General features: G+C 39.3%; 2 protein-coding genes across 4 annotated transcripts in view; one reads left to right on the top strand and one right to left on the bottom strand.

Annotated features, from left to right (window-relative positions):
- Positions 1 to 16,005, bottom strand: part of LOC126278245 (uncharacterized) — a 230,757-nt gene extending 214,752 nt beyond the window's left edge. The window contains exons 1-2 of one of the 3 annotated variants that reach the window (XM_049978230.1): positions 15,933 to 16,005; positions 15,678 to 15,803 (exon numbers count right to left, since the gene is read on the bottom strand). The gene's annotated coding sequence lies outside the window, so the exon portion shown is untranslated. Of the gene's footprint in view, positions 1 to 15,677; positions 15,804 to 15,911 lie in introns of all 3 variants that reach the window. The other 2 variants (XM_049978232.1, XM_049978231.1) reach the window with 2 other exon arrangements.
- Positions 16,006 to 16,194: 189 nt separating this feature from the next.
- The window catches only part of LOC126278246 (proteasome subunit beta type-5-like), a 48,179-nt gene continuing 46,657 nt past the window's right edge, over positions 16,195 to 17,716 (top strand). The window contains exon 1 of the mRNA XM_049978233.1: positions 16,195 to 16,445. Within this exon, the coding sequence (XP_049834190.1) occupies positions 16,299 to 16,445 (147 nt within the window). The 5' untranslated portion in view covers positions 16,195 to 16,298. The remainder of the gene's footprint in view (positions 16,446 to 17,716) is intronic.

Below are 17,716 nucleotides of genomic sequence, written 5' to 3'. Positions count from 1 at the left end.
TAGGATAACGTATGGCAGTCTATCCAGAGAGATTGCTTGTGAGATTGCTTTTATGACTTATTATTTTTGTTATAATTGATCCACTGAATTCTGTGCTACCAAGGCAGGCTTTTGTGACAGAGGTATGGGTGGTATTAATTGAGGAGCTTATTGAGGATGGTTCAATTATAAGTAGTTTCAGGGCATTTTGTTCTTATAAGCATTTAGGGAACAGGGGTATGAGCATTTACTGGTCAACCATAGTACCAAGTTTAAGGACTAGAAAACTGGGGCTTGTACAAATAGAAAAAAGGGGTACTGAGGAGGGTTGTTGCATCTGTGACAGGGAGGGAAAGAAGGTGCTCTTCCACCTTGCAGCCTCATTTAGATGGGTACTGCTGGAGGAAGAGTGTCCCAGATAACTTTTGGCCATTTCAAAGTTTTTAGAGGGCTATTGGGAAAATGTACAAACATAGGGTTGTTAGCGCAATAGATTTTTCGGGGTGGGTGGGCGAATAGGTTTATGGGGGGAGGTGGGGGAGGGGGGGGAAGTTTGGAGGTTGTACGACGTGTTATTTTTTGTTGTATTTTTCTTTGGGTAGTGGGTTCAGCATGGCTAATAGTTGGAAGGGGGCGGTTTAGGGGGAGATGGTTGGGTTTTGGAAATATGGATGGCAATTATGGAGGTTTCTTTGTTTTTTATGTTGTTTGTGGTTGGCCAGCCTATATTTGTGTGTCAGAGGCTTTTATTGGTACGTATTTATTTGTGATTTTATTTGATTTTTATGATAGTGGGTATGGTATCTGTGGTTATATTTATAATTGTGTTTTTCTCAAATGTCGATACTAGCAGTGATGTTTTACATGAAATTCTGGCTTGTACCGTTAGTGTTCAGTAACTGTGCTGGATTGTGATTGGAATGGTATCGTGGATAGTGCTTTATCATTGTTGGTGAGGTTACATTTTTGGCATTAGTTATGTGAGAGATATTTGGTTTTGTGGTTTGGCAGACTCTGTCTGAGCTCTATAGGTAGGCTTACCATAGGTCTGAGATTAACCCAGGCAGACCATGCTTTTTAGATCTTTCTGGGATAACACCTTGGGCTCCAAAAAAGTCCTGGGTTTGAGAATTTCATTACTGGAGAGTATTTTCTTTTTGTTTTTTTAATTTTAGACTTACATGTTTGACATCATGCTTTTAAACATTCTCTTACGGCCATACGTTGTGGTGCAACAAGAAGGTCCAGACAGTTACACCATGTCCTACCACTCAGTTGGTAGGCGAGGCAATATTATACCGATATGATTGGCTTCGTGAGTACAAAGCTGTATTGGATTTTTTGACCATACGTCAAGATAATAAGATAAGACAGATTATTGGATTTATAGAATCAGAAGTAGAAGAACCTATTATACGTAATACACAAGTTACAGTTTCAGCATCTAAGTATTAGCTACGAGAACGTAAAAACAGTTCGTTGTTAGTGGAAGAAAAGGAACAGCCAAAATCTTTGTAATTAGATTTCTACAAAGTTTTCTCTGATAAACCAGGGGTTATAGAAGAACACATACGCAAACTGAAAATTAAGAATAATGAGCAGCAAAAAAAAAACACAGATGCTACACCCTTGGAATTAAGTAAGGCAGCTCCGACACAGGCTGAACAAGGCATCATTGAGAGAACCCGTAGTGCACTTATCAATCCATTGTTAGTGGTAAAGAAAGCAGGAGGTAATGTGTGATTGCTTTTGCATGAAAGGGCACTAACTTGTATTATCGAAATGGGAGAAATCCTTATGAAGCTCTCTGGAATGAAATATATTAGCATAATGGATTAAAATATTTCAGTGAATGTCATCAGAGCACTAGATTTTGCCTGAGTACCACAACAGTTGCAAAAATTAATCGTATACGTAGACGATATCTTAGTTATAGCTAATACTTTGGAAGAGCATATTCCCACATTAAGTTTCAAGATCAAAGGAGAAAGGCATTATGATTAAGTTAGCTAAATCCCTTTTTGCAAGCCGCGAAGTAAAGTTTTTGGGTCACATAATTTACAGTTCAGGTATCAGCCTGATCCTGCATGAGTAGAAGCCACTACACTGTGTCAAAGTCCAAGTAATAGGAAACAGCTGAAGTCCTTTCTGGGAATGGTCTTTTTTTTTTATCTACTGAAACAGAAAACAATTGGGGTAAAGAGAAAGAGAATACTTTTTGCAAAACAACACGTGACTTAGTGTATATGCCAATTCCATTTCACCCAAATTTTGAGCAGAATTTTAACATGTCAAAGGATGTGTCAGTTTATGAATTGCCATGTGCAGTGTTTCAAGAGGAGTTGAACAACGAGAGCCGTTTACACTGCCCCATTGTCTTTGTGAGCCGTGAGATGAATAAGCATGAATGAAATTATTACGCCACAGGAAAAGAGGCACTTGCAATAGTCTGGGGTTTTCAGAGATTCCGTGGGCTGTTAGCATGAAAGAAATAATTATTCTAGAATAATCAGTGTGACAGAAAAAGCAATAAGCATGTTGGCAAAAGTAACATTTACTGCTATGTAAGAAGCCAGGAGAAGAATAATGAATCAGATGAAAGTCTTTATTTACGTATAATGATGTTACTCACAATGGCTCTTTATAAGATTACTGAAGGAACTGATTACCCTGAAGGATCATTTAAAAAAAAAAGCAAAAGAGAAGGAAGCGGGGCTCCACAAGCCATAAGTCAGAAGTGTGTGATAATAAGAAGAGGCAAGGATGAACTAATGTGGGATAATACAGAATGTACCAGTGTGATGTCAAGGCAAGGGTTTTCTGAAAGATTTGTTATCAATAGTACCTTGACTGTGTAGTGAAAATGGAAAAACCTGCAATCTTACTAAAAGTGACTTTAAAAAAAGACGAGGGAGCAGAAGTGTTAAGAATATGTATAGATTTATGGTTGAGGCAGAAGTGACAGGAAAAGCACCTTAAGGACCTCAGGTAATAAGTGCACCAAGGTAATAGGGGAAGAAACAAAAGTGAATGGGGACCACAGGTGTCCAGGGCATAAATGTGCACAGGAAGGTGCTGATAGTGTCATTAGTATGGGTTTGCATAGTCATTATGGGACAGCACTCTAAACTTGACACTAGTCACATGCTTCTCTTGACACACTAGTCACATGCTTCTCACAGTTAGGTTTAAGGAACTTCTCTCAAATCTTGAGAGATGTAGTGAAGTGGTTATACTGCATCGAGTTTGTTCTGAGCATATGGAGAAGGTGTCGCCTTATGGTCTCATAAGAAAATTATCATTAGTGTTTTGTGGGATGAAAATATTATTGGGAGCAGAATGCCCTGGTAATGTTTCTTAAGTTATGGTTACGTAAATATGCGAGCTTTAACTAAAAATTGAATTAGGAGACTAAATGCACAATAAACCACCTTATGAATACTCAGAAGCTAAATAAATAACAATAATTAAAAAAAAATTAAAATCTTGTCCACAGACAGCAATGGTTATCGGATGGACTTATGATCCTCGAAAAAAAGGAAGTGTAATCAAGTATTCTGATGGTGTGAAGATTAAATAGACCAGCATGTAATGAGAGAGTGACTTGGATAGACATGCATATGTAAGTGGAAAATTTTCCATAATATTATGTGGGAGTAAGTATACATTAATGACTAGAAAAAGGTTAAAAACACTAAAGGAACTCTGTTAAAATAAAAATAGTACATTAACACCTGTTACCAATACAATAAACCTAGGTACCAATACAAGGATAGATCAAGCCACACAAACAATAAAATTCATTTACATTATAAGCAAAATGAAAGAGAAAGTAATGGAGGTGGCAATCTGTTATAACGTCAAGTTGAACAAATATATTTCAAGGAAGACGCAATACATGAAAGTCACAGATCAAGTAAATTGAGTAAGACATGTGTACACTTTAACAGTCAAATCATAACTGACTCCAAGTGCAGCGGCCGCTGGCTAGCTGGCCGCTTAGGTGATGCTGCTGCTGCATGGCTGGCAGACAGCGCCGCATGTAGAGGACGCGCATAACTGCGTGACGGCACTTTGAAAGATCGGCGAGCCACTAATGTTCATAGGTGTTGTTTGACTGGCCGTAAAGTCTCGAGGAGGAGGCTTCCCGTACGGGCGGAAGTGTCCCTGACGATAACGGGTCGAGATGACAGGAGACGAGTGGGTCAAATCTGCTGGGGGCCCGTGCACCAATCTGCCCGTTGCAGCAAGTCCGGTTGTTATAACAGGAGACATGGGCAATGTGTCCGCGTCTGTAGAAGAAGGAGGCGAGTAGAGCTGCTCCGACAGATGATGGTCATCTGGTTCCTGCATGGGCACGTCTCCTGGTGGCGTCAGTTCTTGTGCTGGCACCAATATGATGGTGAGAGGACTGCGTTGTGAGTAATGAGAGATTCCAGTATCCCGAACTTCAAGTAGAGCCGAAGATGGTGTAGCGGCATCCGGAACAGGTGTTGCCGGCACACGAGGCCGAAGCTGGTCCGAATGACGTACTGCAACACCCGTGTCCATCTGGATTTCATAGAGGTGTTGGCCACGGTGTGATAAGATGCGGCCAGGAGTCCATTTTGGCCACCTGCCATATCCCCATACCAATACACGGTCGTCGCCAGTGAACCGGCCAAGCGAACGCACCCGCGGCCGTGAGGTGGAAGGCCGCAGAAGATGAAGTAGCGTGCGGGGCTGTTGGCCATGTAAGAGCTCAGCCGGGCTGTGGTCGCCCATGGGGGTGAAGCAGTAAGAAGTCAGAAATTGGAGAAGAAGTCAGGAGTTTCCTCATCTGAGCCTTCAATGTGCGAACCAGTCATTCAGCCTCACCGTTTGACTGTGGATGGAACGGAGGAGCCGTGACATGCAAGAATCTGCAAAAATCTGCAAAATCAGAAGAGGCAAATTGTGGACCATTATCAGTAACAAGAGTAGAGGGAAGGATTTCCAAAGAGAAAATGCGAGCTAGAGCATTGTGGTTGCCACGGTGGTAGGCGTCGTGCAAAGGACAATGAAAGGAAAGTTAGAGTAGGCGTCAATAACGAGAAGCCAATAAGTACCTAAAAATTTTCCTATGAAGTCAGCATGAATACACTCCCAGGGCTTCTCAGGCAAAGTCCACGGTGACAAAGATGACTTTGGGGCAGCGGCCTGTGACACAAGGGCTGCAGGCAGCGATCATGTGTGCAATTTCAGAGTCGATGCTGGGCCAGTACACATGACAGCACGCCAGAAATTTTGTGCAAGAGACACCCCAATGCCCTTGGTGAAGGAGGCATAAGACCGAAGGATGCAAAGACGCAGGTACCACAACACGCGGCAAAGCATTTTCGGTGGAAAGGAAGATAACACCATCCCTAGCCGTGAGGCGGTAACGCAAAGCGTAGTAGTTACGTAGCGGATCAGAAGTCTTAGCGGATGGACGATCTGGCCAACCCTTCTGAATACAGTACAAAATCTGGGAGACGGTAGGGTCAGAACCCATAGCTGCCGCCAGCCGGTCCCCGGTGATGGGGAACCCGTCCGCAGCCCGCTGCTCAGCAACATCCAGGTGGAAACACAAAAGTTTGTCCCTATCGAATGCCAGATCAGGACCCATGGGACAGTGCACCAGCATTCGCATGTTGAGCCGTCGGCCGGAAATGAATCTCATAATTGAAACGAGACAAGTAAAGAGCCCAACACTGGAGGCGGTGTGCAGCCTTGTCAGGAAGTGACATTGAGGGACGAAACAAGGAAATAAGAGGTTTGTGATCCGTGACAAGATGAAATTTGGATCCATAAAGAAAAACACCAAACTTATGAAGAGTATAAATGATGGCCAAAGCTTCTTTTCCACTTTGAGAATACTTTTGTTGGGCATCAATGAGCGTTTTGCAGGCATAAGCAATGGGTTGTTCAGAACCGTCAGAAAAACGGTGCGCAAGGACTGCACCGACCCCGTATTGAGAGGCGCCTGTGGAAAGAACAAGATGTTGGCCAGGTCGATAAGTAGCCAGGCACGAGGCCTGTTTCAGCATAGTCTTCAATTTCTGGAAAGCCATCACATGACGCGGACCAGTGAAAAGGCATGTTTTTATGCAACAGGTGATGCAACGGCTGAGCCACCGAAGCAGCAGACGGTAAAAACTTGTGATAGTATACTATTTTTCCCAAGAAGGCCTGCAGTTCCTTAACAGATGTAGGGCGAGGAAGGGCATTGATCGCAGCAACAGTTTGCTGAAGCGGACAAATACCATCCTGAGAGAGTTGAAACCCCAAGTACGTGATAGATGCCTGAAAAAATTTTGATTTCTGAAGATTACACTTAAGACCGGCAGTCTGTAAGACATTAAAAAGTGTGCAGAGATTTTAAAGATGTTCGTCAGTGGCGGAGCCAGTGTTGTCCTGGTAATTTATACACCCAGGGACAGTGAGCAATAAGTGTTCCAAGAATCGCTGAAAGAGAGCAGGGGCGCTGGCAACCCCAAATGGTAATTGTTGGTATTGATACAGGCCGAAAAGCGTGTTAAGGGCTAGAAACTACCGGGAAGCAGTGTCGAGAGGAAGTTGATGATAAGCTTCTGACAGGTCAAGTTTAGAAAAATACTGGCCTCCAGCAAGTTCAGTGAACAATTATTCAGGTCGAGGCATAGGGTAAGTGTCGATAAGGCATTGAGCATTTACGGTGGCTTTGAAATCGACACAGGGACGAATATCACCATTTGGGTAACAGCAACAACGACAGGAGAGGATCACTCACTGGAAGTGACAGGAAGCTAGACTGCTGAAGCAGTGAGACAATCCAGCTCCCGTTTCACCTGATCACGCAGGGCCACAGGAATGGGCCGAGCCCGAAAAACTTAGGCCAAGCAGTGGGTTTGAGCGTGATATGAGCTTCAAAATCGTTTGCCTAACCCAGGAGAAAAAGGGACAAAAATGTCATCGACAAGGAATCCAATTGAGCGTAAGGAATAGCATCGGAGACGATATTGACAGAGTCATCTATGGAGAACCCAAAAACATGAAAGGCATCAAAACCAAAAAGATTTTCCGTGTTACTATGGTCGACCACAAACATGGGAACAGTGCGAACGACAGATTTGTAAGGTACCTCAGCATCAAATTGTCCCAAGAGAGAAATCTTCTGTTTACTGTAAGTCCGTAATTGCCTAGTGACAGGTGACAGGATTGGAGAACCCAACTGAAGATACGTCTGAGAATTGATGATAGTGGCAGCAGAACCAGTATCCACATGCATGCGAACATCTTGACCAAGTATTTGGACAGTGAGGAATAACTTCCAGGAAAGGGAAGAAGTACAATTGACAGACAACAAAGAATCAGAATCAGCATCATGTTGATGAACATCACATATGCGCTTGGATTTGCACACGAATGACATGTGATCCTTTTTTTTTGCATTTTTGACACATGGCCCAACGTTGTGGACAATCTTCTTGTGAATGTTTTACAAAACACCGCGGACACGAAGGAAGTTGCCGTGGGTTTTGCTGCAGTTTTTTAGAGATTTATTTACGGTTAGGCCGAGGCTGCGCTTGGGAGCACACTGCGCCCACGTAGGCCGGCAGGGACACACCACACGCTTCGTCAACATCGCACAGAGTTTGTATTTCCCCGACGTCACCCCATGCCTCTATTTGTGCTCCAGCGGTGCGAGAAATTTCAAAAGACTGAGCGATGGATAGGACTTCATCTAGAGTCGGATTTGTCGACTGAAGGGCACGTTGCCTAACTTCATTGTCGGGCGCCGATTGGATAATAGCATCCCGTACCGTGGAATCGGCGTAGGATTCTTTGTGCACTTTAGTAACAAATTGACACTTTATATTAAGGCCGTGAAGTTCAGCAGCTCAAGCGCGATAGGATTGATTCAGTTGTTTTTGAAAACGATAATAGGCAACACGAGAGGCTACCACCTGTGTTTGCTTTTGAAAATAGACGGACAGAAGTGAGCACATTTCAGCAAACGACAAAGACGCAGGATCTTTCAAAGGAGCCAATTGCGACAACAACCGTTACATTTAAGGTGAAATCCATGAAAGGAACAGAGACTTACATGTATGTTCGTCCGTGACATGAAATGCCATGAAGTGCTGTCGAAGATGTTTTTCGTAATCAGACCAGTCTTCCGCCATCTCGTCGTAAGGAGGAAAAGTAGGCAGAGACGACGACGAGAGACGCCCCACATTGGATGCCGCGACGAAATCACGAATCGCATTTGTTAGAAGCGTTTTCTCTTCAATGAGACCTTGCAATAGTTGCTCTAAAGTAGCCATGGAAACGTGGGTCAACGATGGAAAAAAAAAAAAATCACTAGCTCATCGCCAATTGTTATAACTTCAAGTTGAACAAATATATTTCAAGGAAGACGCACTACATGAAAGTCACAGATCAAGTAAACAGAGTAAGACGTGTGTACACTTTAACAGTCAAATCATAACTGAGTCCAAGTGTGGCGGCCGCTGGCTGGCTGGCTGGCCGCTGCTGCTACATGGCTGGCAGACAGCGCCGCATGTAGAGGACTCACAAAACTGCGCGACGGCACTTTGAAAGATTGGAGAGTCACAACACAATCCCAGCATAAAAGCAATTTATGCTGGAAATGGTAAAATGCCATGTTTACAGTCGGATCTTGTTTAAACTGGATACTAAGAACGTGTGTTAGTGTATGACTTCTCATATGAAAATATACAGAGTGAGCAATGTGTGCTCCATTGGTAGCTCACAGAATGTCAAGGCATTATTCCAGTTCCTGCCAGGTGTTTCGTAACATGTGTTCTGTCACAGTACCTACAGCAGCTTTTATCCTAGCCTTCAGTTCGTTGTCATCAGCAACTGGTGTGTCAAAGACTCGGTCCTTGATATAGCCCCAGAAAAAAAAGTTAGGGGCTGTAATCTCTGGAGAGCAGGGTGGCTAGGGTTTTAAACCGTTTCTTACAATCCCCCGATCCAGATATGTTTCATCCAGGAAATCACACACTATCAAAGCCCAGTGTGTGTGTAGGGGGGGGGGGGGTGTCAATCTTGCTGGAAAAGTATCCATAGTTGATATTCTTGTAACTGTGGGGCAATGAACTGTTGCATAACGTCTAAGTAAATGTTAGCGGTAATGGATGTTTCTGCAAAGAAAAACGGTTCAAAAACCTTGTTATGCAAGAGGCTGCACGAAAGATTCACTTTTTTGCCGTTGCCGTCTCACTATAACTGTACAGTTGCACGTGGAGACTCTGAACCCCATATATGGACATTATGCCTACTTACCATTCCACTAACATGGAAGGTGGATTCATTGGTAAAGCATTTGTGATTTAAGTAATTGTTAGCGCCATCAATCCTGTTGAGAATTTCAGTTGCAAATTCAGCACATATCAGCAAATCATTGAGTTGCTAGACCTGCACGATTTGCACTTTGTAAGCATGCAACCTAAGCCTTTCATGAAGAATCTTCACCACTCTTGCTTGCAGTATTTGAAGTTCATGTGATGCTTGACAAGTTGATTTACATGGACTCCATTGAAATGATTGCCGAACACGATCAACATTTGCATCACTCACACGAGGCCAGCCACTTCGAGGACAATCTTCAATGCTGACTGATTTGTTAAACTTTGCATACCATGGCTTTATTGATTTAATGTCAGGAGGGATGCATCCTTAAGAAGCCCGAAATTTACGCTGAACATTGATGGACGATTTCGTTTCATGAAACCAAACCATACATTGCGCTTTCTCCTCCTTTGACACCATTTCGGCAGCAGCTAATGTGACTTAACAGATAGTGTCGCTGTTGCGGAAGACTAGTGTCATCTATTGGTCACAACAACTAGTAACACAAACCTTTGTAAAGGCATCAAATTAACTTATTTTGTCAAACAGTTATTCTGTTATAAATTTTTATAATCAGGACAAGACTTTGTATTCACCCTGTACATTGATGGTTGGGAACGTTGATGTGTTTCTCAATCAAGAATCTTTATATGTTGGAATATGATAAAGATATGTACGAACATTTTTAGACTGTCGTCATCATGTGAGGATTGAATTTCACTGATTTATTTCGGAAAGTCACTAAAAATTAAAGTGAGGCACTGATCAATATATTGCGAGTTGCCAGCACCGATATTAGGCCACAGGTTCAATTTAAGAAAAGCCAAGGAGTTTTATGAGTGTTTGATACATACAAAACTGAACCTTCATCTCTCTCAACATCCGAACTTGCTGAAAGTTAATCAAAACAATCACTTGAGTTAATTCAATTTTTGCTGTGACATCCCTCTGGAAAAGAAGTCCATTAAGGTCAAAATTTAGCACTTTCTACATATGATCAAAAGTGTCCATTACTATTGCACACATTGGTGTTGTAACCTATTTATAAAGGGATATGGCACTGCAACATCTCTCAACCAACATCAATTAGCACTGATGTTGATGTAGAGATCGTCTCTACAAATTTTAACTCTGTCCACCTTTTGTTTTATCATTTAGCAATGAGCAACAGAAAGAGTTTAAAGTTAACATGCAACAGGAATACAAATTTCTGACATTGTTTAAGGACATTAGCAATGAACAAATATATTGAACACTATGTAGTGTAGAATTTTCTATTGCACACAAAGGAAAGGGTGAAATTAAAGACCATGTGGAAACGGCTAAACACTGGTGCCCTATTAATGCTACTGCTTCAGCAACTATCAGAAATTTTTTTGAAGCTAGTGAAAAATACCACTGAATAAATAAAGTTTAATATTCCAATAAACTGCTAAGACGATTAGGTATTTCAAAAATATGGCTTGGGTTGAACACAAAAAATGATGGTCATCCCACATATAGGTCTCAAGTGAAATTTGCAGTACTGGGCCTTGCTATTGTGTGTAGTATGTGCATGGAATCACAGCCACTATGTTCACGCTACAAAGGTGAAGCGAAATCTCTGATACCATATATATATATATTTTTTTTCAACTGCTGAGGATTTTGTTTGCTTGATTGTTTTCATTTGTGTCACTTTCTGTAAGTCTTTATTATTATAGTTGTTGTATAGTTACTTTTCCCCTGTTCCAAACCCCATAATTCCTGCAGTTGTCCAACTAGTTTCATTGCATTGCTGTAATTAAATATTTTGTGTATTATTTATGTGTGTTCATGGGTGTAACGTGAGACACCATGGTTGTACGTTGTATACACTCGACACAGGGGTGTCCATCATTTTGATGACGTCATAGGTCAAAGCCGGCAGGTGGTACTGCAATCTCCAGATTTGCCAAAATCATTCTCCTGAAAACTTGATCTTAACTAGTTACTTCTTACTTTTGGCTTACATGATCAGTTTCAATGATTTTCATTAATGTTTCCTCAATCATATAGTAACATTTGCAAATGGATCAATGCTACTTAGTGCTGCTCTTGCTCCACAATACATAAATTGCTACAGACCAACTAGATGAAGATGCTCAATTGACAACAGAAAATACTTATGTTTCTCTTGTAGACAAGACAAAATATTAATTTCTTTTGAAACTGAATGTTACTTGCAATAAATACTATTATTATAATATTTCAAGAAGCAACTGAGGCAGAATGACTGCAACTATTTTAACAACATAATTTCATCAACATCTTAAAAGAGTGCAATATTGGGTCTCTGGAATGGCTTAAGGATTAAAAGGAAACTGAAATAGATGTATGCCACAAGCTATAAAAAATAAAAATAAAAAAGTAAAAATAAAAACAATTTGCATGAAAATGCTATGAGATGAAATGACCATTCGGATGCACTTTAATAACTTCATGTTGCTTTGACCACAGTTTCAATTGTTCCAAAATCGCCTTATGCTTTTCAACACTCTGTAATTATCAAAAGCTAAAAAATACAATACAAAACTTGTATCAAAGATAAGAAATATGTTACATTTAACTATTGATTAGAGACATAGTATGAGTGAAATACGACTTTCTAGCTAACCAATATTATATTAAACATTTAAAATTGTTCAGTAGATACATTGTATCTCATCAAAATTCCCAACTACAAGACCAGTGCAAACTGCTACCAAGGAACAAATTGGAAACGAGATGGTCTAAACCACTAGGCAGCACTGGATACATGATACATACTCCATTTGTTTGTTCAAAACTACATTTTCATTTCTACATCATATAAAACAATTTCATCAGTAAATAATTCACATAAATCACTTTACATTATTTAACAAACAAATATTCTTTCACAAAACAATGCATTGAGTGGTCAAAAATAATACACTGGTTGTGGCACTACGATAGATGAGGCAAACTTTCTGGTACAAAAAATTTTGGTAACTTACAGCATATAAATTACAAGCATTAGTAAAAGTTCATAAACACCATTTTATAAGACTGTACAAAAGTACAGAAATACCAGTTATGGTATGCAGCACTCACTCAGTTAGACAGGTAGTGTCCATGCAATGCCATTTCTGCCAATGGAAGCAAATGCGTAAGTGCCATATAGGAAATTCAAACAATTTGAGAGGGAGCAATCTTGGAATGTTCCAACAACAATACATGGCAGCCATTCAGTATTGCCTTATCTAATTAAAACTCCTTAACACCCAAAAATCCATTTAACTAAAACAGTGTCCAAAATTAAACTCATTTAAAAACTAGTGTAATATTACTGTTAATGGTACACTGGCAATTGTGCTACCTTACATAACTTGTTTCCTTTTACCTATATTATGTGTTACAGTGTTTGCTGGGAATCGGAGGTAACTCTAACAGAATAAGCTGTATATGTATGTAAGACAACTTATAAAAAATTAAAATTACAGAGATTAGAGAGGGTGGGAAGTGAACAGGTTTAGAATTTGCACACTTAAAATAACATATATAAGACCTGTGATTCTATGAACATTAAATCGTTTTCCATAAATAACAAGAACTGTAAAATACCATGCAATTAAAGGAGGAGGGGGAGGGGAAGGGAGGTGAACGGGAAAACAAGATTAATCTTCAACATTCTGAAAAATTCCTTGCAACTGTTTTTAATCCTTTGATTACAAATGTTTTCTTTTCTTTCAACTATTTCTCATTTAATGGTAAATATTATCATTTACCAGTAGTTCAGTTCATGAAGGTTTAACTGGTTAATTTCTTTTTTAAACAAAATGATGGATTATTGGAACTGTGAGATGATTTTTGGGAATAATAAAGAATGTAGTCAAAAAAACTGAAAGTTATAAAGTTAAAACCAAACAATGGAAAGACCACATAGGATTATCAACGATGTAGGAAAAGACAGATTGCAATTTACTGTAAAGAAGACTTGCTAAGTTGCAGACAGATACAATTAAAATACATTTACATAAAGCTTTCAGTCACAGCCTTCATCAGAAAACAGAGAGACACACAACATTCATACACACAAGCAGGCACGCCTCATGCACACATGGATGGCAATTTCAGCATCTGGAGCTGACAGTCATGTGTGCATAAGTTATAAAGTTAAATACTATTGTATCTAACCTTACTCTTGATGTTTAAGGAATTTGCATTTCCAATACTATGTGTCTGGAAAGTCAAAAATGTGAAGATACAAAGAAACACTCATCATCAGAAGCTAACAGGCAAGAGCAGTGCTAATAATCAACACACAATGCTATATCATCTTATTTTTTTTAAAATAACACTGTAGTTTTGGAGAAAAAAATTAACATATGATGCTCCTACTGTTAAAATGTCAAGAGTTCAATGAGTTGGTTGCACTCGAGACCCATTAATGGAAATCTACAATCACTTTTTATAACAAAAAAAAATGAAATAAACAGGTAGTTACATCATAATGCTTGAATTCAGCTACATTTTCTCCATTATTTTTGTGATGAAAGCATTAGAATATTAGTTTAGTTCACAAATTTCCAGTCCTGATTCCACATGAAATAACTTTCTGGGGACATTACACACACAGCTGCAGAAAGTATTCACTGTGCACAAACATGTTATACGGAAAATACTGTCTATCTTCATCTTCTTGTGGGTATCTGTTTAAAAAAATGGCATACTAACAAGTCTCACAATAGATTTGCTCTTGCATAGTTTGTTGTGAAGAATAAGGCAAAAATTTAAAATAATGCTACGTTAACAAATATCAGGCTAGGAACAAACATTATCTCTGCTATCCTTAACTTAAACATACAAGCAGGTCTTTGTTCCACAGAAAGGTGCAATGCAGGCAGTCATGAAAAAATTGAACTAAAGATGCTGGGAGATAATGAAGTTTTATAAACAAATTCAAATTATGTCTGACATGATCATCCAATCCAAAGATGAATTTCTGAATAGATAGTACGCACCATGGTCTTTTTAACCCCAAAATAACTTTTTTTTTTTAACGAATCAAGCAATGTTTTAACTTGACAATGAAATTCACATTTACATCACTTGGGTTATTGATGACACGCTATCATAAATACAGAACACAATATAGATGGTCCTGCATAACCATATAATGGAAAATCACGGTAAGAATAAAAATAAACAAAAACTTTCTTTAGGTCTCACTTTGCTGGATCAATTACAACCTAAAATATGTTCACTTTTTACAGTTTTCAATAAACTAAACCCACAGATGATGGCACAGATGTGCCGAAACATGTTTTGATAACGAGAAAAAAACAATGTTTTTACATAAAAAGGAGAATCTTTATCCAATAATTTAACTGCAAACATGGAAAGAAAGCCAAGAGCTGTAGATCCAAAAGATGAATACTAAAAATACTTGTGACATGTATATAGTAATGTCAAGTACTGCTGATTGACAAGAGAAGGAAAATGGAGTAGGCCCCTACCAGTGAAAAATAGCAATGTTCAATGTTGAGACACCCCAGGTTGTAACAAAAACAATGTACGACATACTGGATAGAAATAAACATATTGTATACAGTGGAAACATTGAGAAACAGACATAACCATGAACACAGTATATGTTCAGGTTAAGATGTTGAGCAGGGAACTTCTCGAGAGACAGGTGTAAGACTACACTGTCACCAGTTCATGAAGATTTCATCAGTCACAGCCATGAGAATCCCTAAAAGGAATAATCTGTAGAGTGTCCTAGATAATCTAAAAATTTAACGATTCGACGATTTTTTTTAAATCTGCATTACGTACGCTTCAGAAATAAAAGGAAAAATTGAATAAAATGGTGAATATATCCTGCTGGAAGAAAAAAAAAAAAACACTAATCAGTGACGCGTAATGAATACTCCCTTTCCAGGGTTTATCTAAATCCAGCACGGCATTAAATAAGCTCCATCGAAGAGATGTGCAGACACACATGGCTTACCCCATAAAAATGCATTTAATAAAATACAGAATGCAAAACTTAAATGTAAATAAATCTGCAAAGAAGTTGCGTCCTACTGGTAACACCAGATTGCTAGTAAATTACAGAGCAACGGAGGGCAAGAAAATACCGATGGTGACGTGTTTGCCCCTAAGTATGATGACGGTGTTAATGATATCGGGTAGATATTTGAACATCGATGGCCACTAATTTAGAATACTACAATCTTGTTTTGGAAAAAAATATCACTATATCGAAGAACATGACATTGATTTCTTTCACAACAACTGAGGTGCGTGTTAATCCATGATTCAATTAAATAAATAAAATGCCAATGATTACTTACGATTCCTTGAGACAAACACCAAATTGCCGAACGTGACGCCGCACAGAAGCTAAGAACCTGCGACGCCTGTCACAACAAACATGCGTCACTCACAGCGCAGGAAATTTAAAGACCGTTCTGGCACATCTGTAAATGTTATTCATTTCGGTTTACTTGCGACTGGCGAATTTCCTTAAACAAACGCTTCTCCACATCACTTAAACGAGCAACATTTTAACAACAAAACATATTTACACACAACTCCTGTCACCTTACCTGCCATAATGCATCAATAAACAAACAACTTCTACTTCTCCGTGCAATATGACGCAACTACTGAGCGGTCAAAGAGAACAGTGTGTAGGCATGCAATTGTTCGTATCACTTCGTTCCTTTAATGAATAGTATAGTAGCATTTGATCATTTAATCTTCATAGTTTTTTACCGTTGAATTTTTAGTGATATAGTTCCCGAAATTATTTTTATTCTCTAAAGTAAGGGTAAGTCAACATTTTAAAAATTCGTTGAATCTTATGTTGGCCAACCTGCCATGACTAGAAGAAGCGCAAACGCTGAGTGTTACAGGAGTTACTTCAATTACATTTACTTGTGACTTGTGAGTTTGGCGTCTGTTTTGTCATCATGGCTTTGGAAGTGCTTACTGGTTGTAGAAGCAATTTTGTAAATCCTTGTCGTGTCAATCAGGATTTACATGATGGATTCGATTTTAATTTCTCAGCTGGAAATTTTACTCACAACATGCAGTTGGCAAAACCTCCATTCACGAACGTAAGTGCACGATATTTGCCCAAATGCAATGATACGTAAATTTTTCTAATATTACCAGTACCACTTAAAAAAGCAAAAAGAAAACTGGCGTTTAGCGACCTTTGGGGTTTTTTTTTTTTTTTCTCTGGCAATACATCTAGCATTCTGCCCCTATTCCTTTTCGTTCATTTTTAGCCTGTATTATAGTGTGTGTTAAATACTTTTTAATGGAAAAATAACGCTTTGTCGTGATTAGCTGTTATGAACATTTTTTATAACCGAAACGCCCTGCTATGACTGTTGCTTTCGGGTTCAAATAGTCTTTGTTCTGCAAATTCCAAGAGCTGTCGATCTTTATTACAATGGGACTAAGAGGAAGGCTTGACAATGGTATTCTAACTACTGAGACTGTTCTTTACAGAAAATGGTAGATTTGAGCATTTGCCTTGTTTTATTAAGCTTTTGTTGTTGTATGGCTTATCTGGCTATGGAAGGATGACCCTGTGGGATCTGGTATATAAATGAAATTCTGAACCAGTTTTGTTCTCGCGAAACAATATCACCCGCTCAAACTGAAAAAAATTAAGAGTTTCTGGTTGTTTTCCACTATAATTTAGGAAAATTTTTTTCGCAAACAGCAGAGTGAAAATAATTAATAAAAGAATACTTATAGGCTTCCCTTAATCGTTTTGACACCACCACAGTTAGAGGTCTGCTTGCAGCAGCATGCAGTTGAAACTACTTAATGCAACTTTTAATTATTTTGGCTAATCCTATGGTTTATTAAAGTTTCCATCCACATTGGATAGCCATTTTGAAAGTTGATGCATGAAGACAATTGGGTTGCAGCATTACCATGTTCCTAGGCATTAAGTTATACACTGAAGCACCAAAGAAACAGATGTAGACAAGCATAATCAAATACAGAGATATGTAAACAGGCAGAATATGGCTCCATGATTGGCAATGCATATATAAGACAACAAGTGTCTGGCGCAATTGTTAGATTGGTTACTGCTACTACACTCTATAAAGATTTGAGTGAGTTTGAACATGGTGTTATAATCAGCACACAAGCGATGGGACACATCTCCAAGGTAGCAATGAAGTAGGGATTTTCGCCTATGGCCATTTCCCAAGTCTATTGTGAATGTCAGGAATCCAGTAAAGCATCTAATCTCAAACATCCTTGCAGCTGGGAAAAGATCCTGCAGGAACGGAATCAACAATGTCTGAAGAGAACCGTTCAACAAGACAGAACTGCAACCCTTCTGCTAATTGCTGCACATTTC

This window comes from Schistocerca gregaria, chromosome 6 (assembly GCF_023897955.1).
Source record: "Schistocerca gregaria isolate iqSchGreg1 chromosome 6, iqSchGreg1.2, whole genome shotgun sequence".
Classification (NCBI taxonomy): Eukaryota; Metazoa; Arthropoda; class Insecta; order Orthoptera; family Acrididae; genus Schistocerca; species Schistocerca gregaria.
The sequence above is the reverse complement of the archived record's forward strand: the minus strand, read 5'-3'. Positions and strand labels throughout refer to the sequence as shown.